The 13,493-nt window shown below is 36.6% G+C and overlaps 1 protein-coding gene across 1 annotated transcript in view; it reads left to right on the top strand.

Annotated features, from left to right (window-relative positions):
* The window catches only part of Clca2 (chloride channel accessory 2), a 35,746-nt gene extending 30,179 nt beyond the window's left edge, over window positions 1–5,567 (top strand). The window contains exons 12-14 of the mRNA XM_042684718.1: window positions 1,193–1,363; window positions 3,389–3,622; window positions 5,125–5,567. Coding sequence (XP_042540652.1) covers window positions 1,193–1,363; window positions 3,389–3,622; window positions 5,125–5,567 — 848 coding nt within the window. The remainder of the gene's footprint in view (window positions 1–1,192; window positions 1,364–3,388; window positions 3,623–5,124) is intronic.
* Window positions 5,568–13,493: the final 7,926 nt, after the last annotated feature.

The raw sequence follows: 13,493 nt of genomic DNA, 5'->3' as shown, positions 1-13,493 counted from the left end.
GTTCATGGAAAAAGATGTCCTCCTGCTTCCCTCAGGTCTAGTTCTTTCTGCCCTTCAGGCGTGGATGTGACTTGGAACTGATAGACTTGAGAATTAGTACCATAAAAAGGTATTTTAGTATAGGCCTAGCATTCAGAATGCTAGGCACATTGAACAACTGCCAAACCCAACAGCAGCAAGCTCCTTCAAAGCTGGAACAGTGCCCATACTAGTTAACTAACTAGCAAAGTTTTTCTTTTGTTTATGTCTGTCATTTTCATCCATAATTTCTTCCGGATATTCCTAAGCCCTCGAAATTTCAGGAAAATATGTACATGTTCATCTATGTGTATTAGAAGCATACTTCAAGGTATGCATCTATTAAATATGCTCGAGAATGTGTTTTATTTCATAGAAAATGAGTTTCATTTCAGTGATAAGAGCTTTAAATAATTTTTTTTGACTTATGGCTTGAATTCAGGGCCTGGGCACTGTCTGTGAGCTGTTTTGCTCAAGGTTAATACTCCACCACTTTGAGCCATAGCTATACTTCCAGGTTTTGAATAATTAGTTGGAGGTAAGAGTCTCACAAGGACTCTTCCTCTTGGGCTGGCTTCAAACTAGGATCCTCAGATCTCAGCCTCCTAAGTAGCTAGGATTATAAGTATGAGCCATCAGTGCCCAGCTAAATATTATTTTTAAGTGTTTAATTAACATTGAAGCAGGTACAAGTAATTTACTTTTAGGAAACAACTTCTTTAGAGGTTAACAAAATCACAGGATGAAATTATGGAGCCGTCAGATTTTTTTTGTCAGTCATGGGGCTTGAACTCTGGGCTTGGGTGCTGTCCTTGGGCTCTTCAGCTCAAGGGGAGCACTCGTACCACTTGAGCCACAGTGCCACTTTTGGTTTTCTAGTGCTTTATTGGAGATAAGAGTCTCACGGAGTTTCCTGCCAGGGCTGGCTTTGAACCATGATCCTCAGATCTCAGCCTCCTGAGTAGTTAGGATTACAGGCATGAGCCACGAGTGCCCGGCCTGAGCCATCAGATTTTAAACCATCTTATAATATCAAAAGTAGCTATGACCAAATAACATATGCTCAAATGAAAAGAAGGGGGAAGGGTGAATCTTGTTTTTTAATTACATTAAATATTTGCCAACAACTGTGATGACAAGTGTTGACTGAATTTTTGTCTATCCATATATTCAGGTGCTGATGTTATAAAAAATGATGGAATTTACTCACGGTATTTCTTCTCCTTTGCCATAAATGGTCGATACAGCTTGAAAGTACGCGTCAATCACTCTCCCAGCATAGGCAATTTAGCCTATGCTGTTCCAGGAAGCCGTGCTATGTATGTACCAGGTTACATAGAAAATGGTAAGAATAATGAGCACTGCTAATGTGAGTGATATCTCATGTATATATTTCTAATGAGTGTGTATATGTGCATATGTTATAAGCAGGAGGTGAAAGAGAGAGACAGAGACTGAGAGAGAGACAAAAACAGAAACAGAAAGACAGATATAATGACAGAATTTATCTCACTAGTCCTTGTGGGAATTTTTTGGTGATAGTGAGGTTTGAACTTACAGCTTGTACTTGGTTGGTAGACACTCTTACCATTTAAGCCATTCCCCCAGTCCATATTATTTGGAAAGCATCCATGTGCCTATGGACTCTAAATTTTTTAATCTATAACTTCAAAGCTTAAATCTAGCTGAAACCTACTTTTGAGCTTGTAGTCCAAGTCTGACTATTTGTTATTTTACAGGATAACAATCCTTACAACTTAATTTTGGATAACTTTCTCTTTAGTCTACTTCTTGTAGATTGCACAGGTTAGAAATCAGAGTGGTGTGGAGTGTGGGGTGGGGATATAGGTAGTTTTTGTGAAATCTTTCTATTGTGAAATCTACCACCAATTTTTGCTGATTTGGTCAGCAAAGTGCACTTTGAACGGCCCTTTCTTACCTCATGGCTACCACTTGTCTGAGCCACCATCTTCTCCCATCCATCTGGACCATTAGGTAGCTCTTGCATGTGGGCCCCTTTTGCAGTGTTTTAACCCATTCTAGGCTGAGAAGCCAGAGGGGCTTCTCTGAAAGCAAATACTATTGTGTCCCTCTCCTGCTTCCCTAGAGCTTTAAGAACAAAATCTAAAGCTACTGTGTTGACCCAGGAGGTCCTGTGTGAGTTTCCTTTGCCTTACTCTTCTCAAATTACTTTTCTCCTCTTTTTCCTAAAATTTACTTATGATACTAGAGAGCTAGCTCACAGCCTCACACATGTTAGGCAAGTGTTCTATCACTGAGCTACATAACCAGCTGTTCTCTCCCTTTCAGTTCCTCTAACCTGTAACTTTGCCACAGCTCCAGGTGTTCACACAAGCTGTCCCCTTTGCCTAGAATGTTTGACCCTGAACTCTTTATCTGGCTGACTTCTCAATTTTTAGGAAACCCTTTGATGTTATTTCCTTGACATCTGAGTTATGTACCTGAATTATTTGCTGTCATGTCACCTTCTGTCATGGTAAGAAGGCCTTTTTGCCTTCTTACACTTACCCTACCTTATACATGTTTATTTCTAAAAGAATTAGCATGAATGTAAACTTCAAGAGGGATGCTTTGCCTGTGATGACTATTATAGCATATTAACTCAATCAATAGAATAAATTGAAAGAATGTATGAATTACTTAGTAAATAAGCTCTGTTATTCTAAAAGAATATAATAGCAAAGTTGAGAAAACCTCTTAATAATCTTTCAAGAATAAGCTATGTTGCAATGGGTCCACCTGTATCCCCACTGCAACAATGAGATGATGTCACAAAATGAACTTTTCAACTTTGGCATGCAGGGAGTGGGGGGGGATGGGGAGGGAAGGGATGGTAAGGGGAAACACAGGAGGAAGCAACAATGCTTGATAAGAAATGTACTCATTACCTTGCTCATGTAACTGTAAACCCTCTGTACGTATTTTCACAATAAAAAACTTAAATTTCTCACATAGCTTCTTCTTTTATTTATTCTTTTATTTATTTTTTATTGTGAAAATATCGTACAGAAGGGTTACAATTACATAAGCAAGGTAATGAGTACATTCCTTATCAAGCATCGTTGTCTCCTCCTTTGTTTTTCCCCTACCATCCCTTCCCTCCCACCTCCTCAACTACACCCCTCCACCCCCTCAGACCCTCCCCACGCACCCCCACCACTGCCACCCAAGTTGTAAAGTTTGTTTTTCCACATAGGGTCTTTGTACATCTCATTGTTGCAATGGGTCAACCTGTATCCCTATTTAAACAATTTGTTTTTTCCCAACAACTACAAAAAAAATAGATAAGGATCTTGGCCAAAATCTAGTAAGGAAATTTGTAATTTTGGTTTTTCTCTGGGTATCCCAGGTAATATTCAGATGAACATGCCAAGAAAATCGGTGCACAGAAGTGAAGAGAGCCAAAAGCAGGCATTTAGCCGAGTTAGCTCTGGGGGCTCCTTTTCTGTGCTGGGAGTCCCAGCTGGTCCCCATCCGGACATGTTTCCACCATGCAGAATTATTGACCTGGAAGCTGTGGAAGTGGAAGAGGAAGTGGCCCTGTCATGGACAGCACCTGGAGAGGACTTTGATCAGGGCCAGGGTAGGTTTGCTAGCTTCATTATTAATTTTTCCACAAGACAGCATTTCTAATACCTGTCAAGCATTCATTGGGTGCAAATAACATGGGGGTTTAGGGAAGAAAAAGATGCAAAGGGTTGTCACAGAAACCTTTGAGTTACTTGATGCTCATGGCTCACACCTGTAATCCTAGCTACTTGGAAGACTGAGATTAGAAGGATTATGATTGGAGGTAATCTTAGCAAAAAGTTCATGAGTCCCTCTCCTCTCTGTCTCAAAGTAAAAGGATAAGTGCAGTGGCACATTCCTGACATATCAGCTACAGCAGGAAGCCTAAATACCAGGATTATAGTCCTGACCAGGCAAAGAATAAGATCCTATCCCAAAATTAACCAGAGCAAAAAGTGTTTGGAGATGTGATTAAAGTGGTGGATCTCCTGCCTAATAAGCACAGAACTCTGAAGTCAAGCCCAAATACAACCAGTCAGCAGCAAGGGGCAGGGAGGGATAGGCAGGGGGGCTGTTGGCAGGCTTCTTAAATTCTGAATGTATTGTATAAAGCAGTATCTTCTCCAAGAGTGTTACTAATTACATCAAAACCTGTATTGGAGAAATAAACACCACACTAATGTAATCTATTCAGCAGAAATGTACTCTGCACTATAGTAGAAATATTCCTAAATACTGGAAGTAACTAGATTACTGAAAATTAGTAAATATTTGTCATGATTAACAAGTCAAGGTGAGGAAAATATTTCTCATGACTCAGGCAAATCTTGGTGCATTTTCATGTCCACTTGCTATTTTCATGTCCACTTCAAACCAACATATTTGTTATAGAGGCTGAGAACAGTCCCCTGGCCTTGGTCTTTTTGCCATTTTTAAGAATATTGCATGTGATCTTTGTCTATTTCCCTTTTCTAAGGTTTTTGCTAGCTTCCAGACTTGAACCTACATCAACCTTTTCCACACTTTTACCACTACACCATCCTTCATTGACTATATTTTATTTCTTCCATAACTTGATTCTACTTTACTGGATTAATATATGGTAATAGACCTAAATATCCTTTGTCCTACTCTTGTTTATTCATGGACTAGCACCTTTGCATTTTATTTATCGAGGAATTATAGTATTGTCATAGCTGGTAGGGTCAGACTTTCTTTAGGTATTCCTCTTTAGGTACTATATGACCATTTTTGTTATTTGCTTTCCATAAAAACTTTACAATAAGCTTCATGAGGCACAGCAAGAACTAGAGGCATTGAAAACAAACTCACTTAACAGTTATGTAATAACTTAAAGGAAGATGCCACCTTTACTATGTTAGATCTTGCTCTCAAAAATCTAACACTTCTTCCTCAGGTTTTAATATGAGTATTTGGAAGTTAAGCATTTAGTTTTCTTGTTATGTTTATTCCTAAGTACTTTGACTTTTTTATTTCTATTCTCATTCGTCATTTCTTATAAACTGGAAATATTACTCAAGGTGACTTAACTTTTTCATTTTTTTTAAATTTCAGCTACAAGCTATGAAATAAAAATGAGTAGACGTCTACATAACATTCGAGATGACTTTACCAATGCCATTTTAGTGAATACATCGAAACTAAACCCTCAGCCAGCTGGCACCACAGAGACATTCACATTTTCACCCAAACTTTTTACCAATGGATTTGAACATAAAGCTGATGGGAAAACACAAGAAAACCACAGAATTTATATCGCCATTAGAGCAATAGATCAGAACTCCTTGAAGTCTGCTGTGTCTAACATCGCCCAGGTGTCTCTGTTTATTCCTCAAGACTCTGTTCCTGTACTTAGCAGAGATTATCTCATATTGAAAGGAGTTTTAACAGCAGTGAGTTTGATAGGAATCATTTGTTTTATTATAGTTGTAATACATTGTACTTCAGAAAGGAAAAGGAGAGCAAGTAAAGAAGGGAATGGAATAAGGTTACTATGAACAAATGTACAATAACACTTCCTTTCTGAGATATAAGACCCATGGCCTTTGCACTCTAAAAAATAAACAAAACAAAACAAAAAATACCAACAAAATAAAATTACCACCAAAACTGTATTTAAATGCATTATAGTTTTGTATAATATGGTTTCGATTTACACAGTAAAAAAAAAAGAAAGAAAGAAAAAATTCTGATATTCTCCTATGGAGATTATAAAACCCTTAGCTTTCATTTCGGAAAAAAAATAATGGAAGTATTCTTCAAGGAAATGTCTTTAGAGGCAAGGACAAGAGCAAAGTTGAATCTGAGTTGCTTTTTTATTTTAAAGCTTGTTTTAGTGAAGTGGAAAAATAGCTCCAAGTAGAGAAAAGGAGATTAGATCTGAATTATACAGTATAACTGTCTCTATAAAACAATTGTTTAGTTACTTTGATTAATTTTTCATCTTATCTGTGCATAGTAGTTTGCTTGTTTATAACTGACAATCAAGCTTCATTCTGTATATGAGGTCCTCTTATTGTAAAAGTCTTTCTCTTTTGCCTCTTGGTTAAATATATTATAGATCAAATGCCACCATCAGTGATTAGAGACTTTTTTTTCATTATAAGATGTTATGTCAAGATGTGGTTGTTGTTTTTAGCCCTTTATACTGATTTGCTAACAAAGGTCTATCAAATTTATTATTTATAAAAGTAGCTTCAAGTCATTGTCTTGGGGATAATTTAATGAAACTGTTTTCATAAAACTTTAAATTAAAAAGTGAAAGACATTACACTGACTTAATAAAATTAATAATAATAAAGTTGCACTGACTTATTTTAATACAGATATACATTATATAGCTTATTCAGTTCCTTTTGTGTATGCATTAAAATGCCATTCCTGCCTTTATTTTTGGACATGTAGCATGTTACAATCACCAGTTTTGCATGTGAAACTTTGTAACATCAAAAGAAATACATTATATTTTTTAATAAACCTCTCATGAATATACACTTGCTTTCAAATAAATGCAGGACAGAACCATATGTTTCCACTACTGGCCAGGGCAATACTGACAGTTACTTTTAAGAGACAAATTTACTTCCATTTTTAAACAAGAAAATAATTTTAACTTGTAAATTAAATATCTTACATGAAAAAGCAAGTGATTTAAATCCTGTGATTTCATCATAAATAAATGACACTTTGTAAGAATTAAATGACAATTTGGAAAAAATGAACAAGAGAAAAGAAAAATAGTAATGTGGCTTTAAAAACTGCTAAGCAGAGTAAATCAAACCAATGTTAACCATTTCTTACCTTATCATGAATATTGGCACTGTTTATCTCATATTTATGTCAGACTGAATGCATAAAAATTGTAGTAGGACTGTAGTTTTGTATCAGTCCATTTTTCTCTGACAAAAGAATTTCTAACTCCTAGATTTTAAAAACTGCATTCTTGAATTTGTGTTTTTATATAAACAAAACACAAATATGTGTCTGTCATATTAGTGGCAACCAGATAGTAGGCATTTATTTATTTTTTGAAGTAAACAGTTTTGTGAATGCTGTTATTTAAAAAAATCTGTAAAAGGACTAGAGACATGGCTCAAGTAGTAGAGCACCTGCTTTTGAGCAAAAGTGTCAGACATTGAGTTCAAGTCCCAATCCTGAAAGAAAAAAAGAACCCTGTAGTCCTTTCCTTAAGAATCTTATTCTAGGAAGTGGTGCTGTAGCTCAAATGGTAGAGTGCTTGCCTTCAGCTGAAGAGTATTTGCCTGGCAAGTAAAAGGCCCTGAGTTTAATCTCCAGCTCCATCCAGAAAAAAAAATACCTGGTAAAAATTATGCCTATTATGAGTTTTTAAAAAGATTCTTAGAGAACTTAAATAAAAGATTACTTTCTTAATCTGACATGATTTTCTATAAAACATCTCTACCATTACATACTTAATGGCAAAATATAGAATGCTTTGAATTGCTGTATTGAAATAGGAAACAAGAAAAAGCAAATCCATTCTCTTCACCTGATTTAACTTTAAACTGGAGATCTTGCTAGTATAATAAGAGAAGGAAACAAAATATAAGATTGGAAAAGAAGAAGTAAAAGTCAGGCTTCAGTGGCTCACATCTATAATCCCAGCTACTGAGGAGGCTGAGATCTGAGGGTCAGTGTTCAAAGCCAGCTGTGGCAGACACAAATCCTGAAAACTCTTATCTCCAACTAGCTAGCAAAAGATGAGAAGTAGAGGTGTGCTCAAATGAATCAAGAGAAAAAAAAAAAAAAAAAAGACAATCAAGAGCATGAGTCCCTGAGTTCAAGCCCTAGTACTGGCAAAAGAGAAAAGGGAAGGAAGAATAAACACATGATTCACAGACAACAGACATAATTTATATGTATATAAAATGTACATTTTATATATAATATAAAACTACTAGCAAAGAAAACTTATGACTGTCACTGAATTTAATATGACTACATACCAATTTATTACACTTTCCATAATGGCAATAAGTAAGAAAATAAAAGTTTATAAAATCATTTCCAATAGAATTCCCAATAAAGCATCCTAGAACTAAATCTAGTGCACAATGTATAAGTCCTCTACCCTGAAATCCACAAAACGTGATTGAAACAAGTGAAACAAAATTTAAAATGAAGAACTATGCCTCAAAGACTTGGTTTTCAAAGACTTGAACTGATCTATAAATTCAGTGTTATCCTATTCAAACCCAGCAGATGGTTTTAATGAAATTTGCTAGGTTGGTTCTAAATGTTATATTGAATACATTTAAAATAGTCAAATAATCATGAAAACAATAATTACAAAGTGGCAGTAAGATGCATGCTACTGAGGTTGATAGTCACATGACCAATGGAAAGGAATAACAGAGAACACAGAAGCAGACCTGCACATGTGCACCATTTCATTCACTACAAAAGCACAACTGCAATTCTGCGAAGAAAAGTGCAGTCTTTTCAACATGTAATTGGGGACAAATGGCAATCCATAAAGGAGAAAAAAGGGAAACCAAACAAACACCTTGAGTCTTACCTCACACCATAAGGAAAAATAAAGATAGATCATTCACCACAATGTGTGTTCAAATCTTAAAGATAGAATAATAAAGCTTCAAGAATATAGTATTGCATAGGATCTTCATAATCTTGGGAAATGTCATATATGATACAAAAAATACCCAGTACATATATATACTTTTTTATTAAGAAAATATGAAGATGAATAAATCAATTTAAAAGACACCATCATTAAAAAGTGGTCATAAAACTTTGAATAGGCACTTTGCAAAAACCAAGAAGTATGTGGGACTTGAGAACACTAATCATCAGGAAATTCCAATTTAAAAATTACAGAGGGGGGGATATGAAGGGATAAAAAGGAGAAACAAAGGAGGAGGCAACAATGCTTGATAAGAAATGTACTCATTATCTTGCTCATCATCATCATAATAATAAAATTACAGAGCAAGTCAACTGTACTATCGAGAAGAGAGGGAAGACTGAAAGTACTATCGACTGGCAAAAATATAAAAAAAGGAGTACAAACACTTTGGAAAGTAGAACATCTAAACATTTGTTAAAGATTGTGTTGGGAACCACTCAATGGAGTGTTGTGCTAGGGAAGAGAAAAGAAGAGAGTTTATATTTAACTCCCACTCCAGTGAGAAGAAGTAGGGTTATACAACAAAGGGATGGGTGGGAGGCTCAAGACATAGAAATTTATGAGGAGGAAACATCAATGTCTCACACCTGTAATTCTAGCGAACTCAAAAGGCTGATATCTCAGGATGAAGTTTCAAGCCAACCTGGGCAAACAAATTTGAGAAACACTTTATCTCCAATTAATCAGTAAAAGCTACAACTGGAGCTGGTATAGCTGCAGCTGTGAGTTCAAGCTCTAGTACCAGATTGTGTGCAAGCATGCATGCACAAACACACACACACACACACACACACACAAGAGAGTTTGGGCTGAACTTGTTAGGATTATTTCTGGAAACAGGATAGGGTGAGGGAATTTAGCACAATTATTACTCAAACTAGATTTTTTTAAGGACATGGAAGGAAGGCCAATTAAAATCTAGTGACAAATATCTCAAGATGTTGACTGAAGTATTATTGGTCAAATGAGTCTCTATTATAAGATACAGGTATGTATATTTGATGACTCAGCAATCCACTCTTAAGACACCCAACTGAAGCAATGTTGAGATCTATGACAATTTTATTTATAATAGCCCTGAACTGGAAGTAATCCAAATGCTCATCAACAGCAGATGCTTGTGAGCTGTAGTATATTTTCACAATGCAATATAATGGAAACAGAACATATTATTATCACATGCATTTCATATTAAAAATGTTACATTACAGTAGCCAGACAGAAAAGTTTATGCTATAAATTCATGTTCAAATGAAGTTCAAAAATAAAATTTAACCTAAGTGGCAATAGAAACCAGAATAGTGATTATGATCTTGGGGAGGAGTCTGACTCAGAAGGAACACAAAGGCACTGCTAGGAGGTTTAAATAGTTTGTCTTCGGTGAAAGGTCTTCCCTTGAGGTGTTAACTCCCTACGCCTTTAATTTGAATAACTTGGCACACCTAGAAAACCTAAAAGTCAGATCACCAGTGTCATGGTAGAGACTGTACATTTGCCAGGCCGAACTGGCACCAGAGAAAGTAGAATAGCCACCAATGTCTGCGTGGAGGCTGCCATTGCTAGGCTAGACCTTCTCCTGAGGAGGCTGCGGAGAACTAGGTGTTAGCAGCCAGGGCCCAGACAGCCTGAAAGGCAAGCAAAGTCAAGGTGGAGCTGTGTTTGTCATATAGCAACCCCTGTTATCAACAAGTGATGCAGCTTCAATCCAAAGTGGTAGAGCAACCAAAGGCCCCCCTCAGAGAACAAACAACAAAAAAGCAGCCAGAATGCCAAGCAATCGGTGATGGAAGATGGAAAACATAAATAGGTATAATGGCCTGGGGGCAGATTGTAGCAGCAAGCATTACAATGTATTTCAGTAACTCTCATGCCTTAAGAATTTGAGGAAATTGTTATTAGCTAACAACTCAGAGGAGATTCTGTGAATAATTGGATTTGTACATCCTCTCAGGAAAAAAAGACAGCTTGCACTCACCACCCCCACACAAATTGCAAACCCTCATTATATAGTACAGTACTGGAACTAGATACGAGGTAAGTAAACCTGAATGATTCAGAGTGACTTTATCTTACTGTACAGATTAGACTGTTGTTATTGAATATCCATAGATTTTCCTGGCCCCATCGGTTTAGCAAAACCTTAGCCACTGGTTCCACCTCCATCATTACTTGCTCCTTGCTGGTCCACGTGGTTCCACTTCCAGGCCAACTGGCACCTTTTGGAATCACTGACTCTTCACACACCACAGAGAACAGAGACTTTCCCATGCAACAGCAACGAAATCCAAGGAAGTCAATCATCCATCAGATGAGTAGACAAACACTTTCTCTTCGTCCCTGCTATAGGCCCTCCAGGCCTCCAGGCCTGGTTGCTTCATCCAGATTTAAGGGAGACATTCTGGTACAGCCAATTTAGGTTTCTCCTCTGCTTTTCCAGTGTATTTCCCCTTCACCTCACTTTCCGTGCTCAGGGTGTAAATCTCTCATAAGCCCTCAGCACACAACCTTGCCTTAGGCTCTAAGGAAATCAAGCAAGCTGCAGCAAGCTCAGAGTCACATACTTTGGAATCCAGTTTTTATTTGCTACGTATAATACGTGTATTCACCTTTTATATCAAAGTATATATTGAATCATCTGAACAGTCACTTTGTACTTTAGTACTCTATTTTAATCTTCATTTTCAATTACTTAAGATTATGTGCACAGGTCTTCATTTAATTTTTATAAGCCAATATAAAAGAAAAAGGGACAGACAAGACAAAATCTGTGTTTGCACCTGTCTTCAAACCAAATTGAATTTGGATGAAAGGCTATTTCATTTTGATTTTTTTTTAATTTAATTTAATTTTATTTGTGAACATACTGTACAGAGGGGTTACAATTACATGGGCAGGATAATGCATACATTTCTTATCAAGCAGCCTCCTCCTTTGTTTACCCTTCACCTCCCCCTCCCCCCCCCCCCCCCCCCCCCCCGCCCCGCACCGACGTTGTAAAGCTCGTTTTGGACATGACAACTTGTACTTCTCATTGTTGCAACAGGTCCACCTGTATCCTTAAATGACTTGTTTTTCCCCATCTGCTCCACAAGTTATACTGACATCAAATATAGTGAAAGCAGGGGTTATACTGTGGGGGAGGGACATACAAAGCAACAAAGAAATAATCTTATAAATGCGTTAGAAACACATGCATGAAAGAAAAAAACATTATTCATTTTGATTTTATTAGCATAGATTGCTTGTATAAAAAAGAGGTTTCACTATATTCCTACACTTTGATCAGATTCATATCCTCCATTACAATATTTCCTTCTCTTCTTTATAATTGTATTTCATTCAATATATGTCAATCACATACATTGCTCCCAGCATGATCCCATTAGCTTTTCTTTTCTCCCTTCCTCTCACTGGTCCCCTTCCAACCTAGAGGCCCCCTTCCAAATTCATGGCATAGATATGGCACAGGCCCCCTTCCAAATTCATGGCATAGATATGGCACACATTTAAATGGCATATTTAAATCCATATTTATGAATTTAAATATATATTGTGAATTTTAAATATTCATAGCTATATGTGGATTATGCATGTATAAATTTTATATACATAGTTAGACACATATATGTATGTATCTATATCTATGTATCTGTTTTCTTATAAATTCTATGTATGAGAGAAAATATGTGAAATTTATCTATGGTCTGCTTGATCCAGTTTGATCAATTTTCCCATAAATGATGTAACTTCATTCATCTTTATAGCTTAATATTATTCTATTGTATATTTATACCATAACTTTTTCATCCATTCATTGACTGATAAGTATTAGACTGATTTCCATAGCTTGGTTCTTGTGAATAAATAGCTGTGTAATAAACATGATTGTGCAGGTTTTTCTATTGCATGTTGACTCATATCCCTTCAGGTGTATGCCCAAGAGTGGTACTGTAAGATCATATTGTAGTTCTATTATTAGTGTTGTGGGGGGACACTCCATACAGACTTCTATTATAGTTATTCGAATTTACATTCCCACCAACAGTGTAAGAGGGTTCCCAGTTCTGGCCAGCATTCGTTATTTTCTCAACGATTGCCATTATATTATTTATTTCCAAGTAATTTGAATCCAGGAACATGGTTGGCTAAATTTGAGGTTTCATCAGATGTTTTATGAACTTTAAAAAGTCTACATAGTATTTGACAGTCCATATTTAATGTTCTGACTGACATTTAGTGACAGCAAAATACTTTCTTATTAATGTAAATTTGGAATGGACAAAGCAGAGGTGTGATGAAAAAACTTGAGGGATTTGCTTTAAAAAAAAAAAAAAAAACTGTGATGAAAGGTTAACTGGGCATTAGTAACTCATGCCTGTAATCCTAGATACTCAGGAGACTAAGATCTAAGGCTCAAGGTTAGGAGTCAGTTTGGGCAGGAAGGTGTATGAGACTCTTACTTCCAAAGCTGTAAGTGGTGGTGTTGGCTCAAGTGCTAGAGGGGTAGCCTTGAACAAAATTGTTCAGGTATAGTGCTTAAGCCCCTGAGTTCAAGCACCAGGGCCAGCACACACACACACACACACACACACACACACACACACACACACACACACACACACACACACACACACACACACACACACAGAGTGATGAAATGTCATATTTTTTTCAATACTATCAACATTGCTTACAATGGTTTTGGTTCAAGTACAATGCCCAACACAATTGTGGAGAAGTGCTGCTGAGGTTATGC

Source organism: Dipodomys spectabilis, unplaced genomic scaffold (assembly GCF_019054845.1).
Source record: "Dipodomys spectabilis isolate Male_0828 unplaced genomic scaffold, ASM1905484v1 ptg000002l, whole genome shotgun sequence".
Lineage (NCBI taxonomy): Eukaryota > Metazoa > Chordata > Mammalia > Rodentia > Heteromyidae > Dipodomys > Dipodomys spectabilis.
The sequence above is the reverse complement of the archived record's forward strand: the minus strand, read 5'-3'. Positions and strand labels throughout refer to the sequence as shown.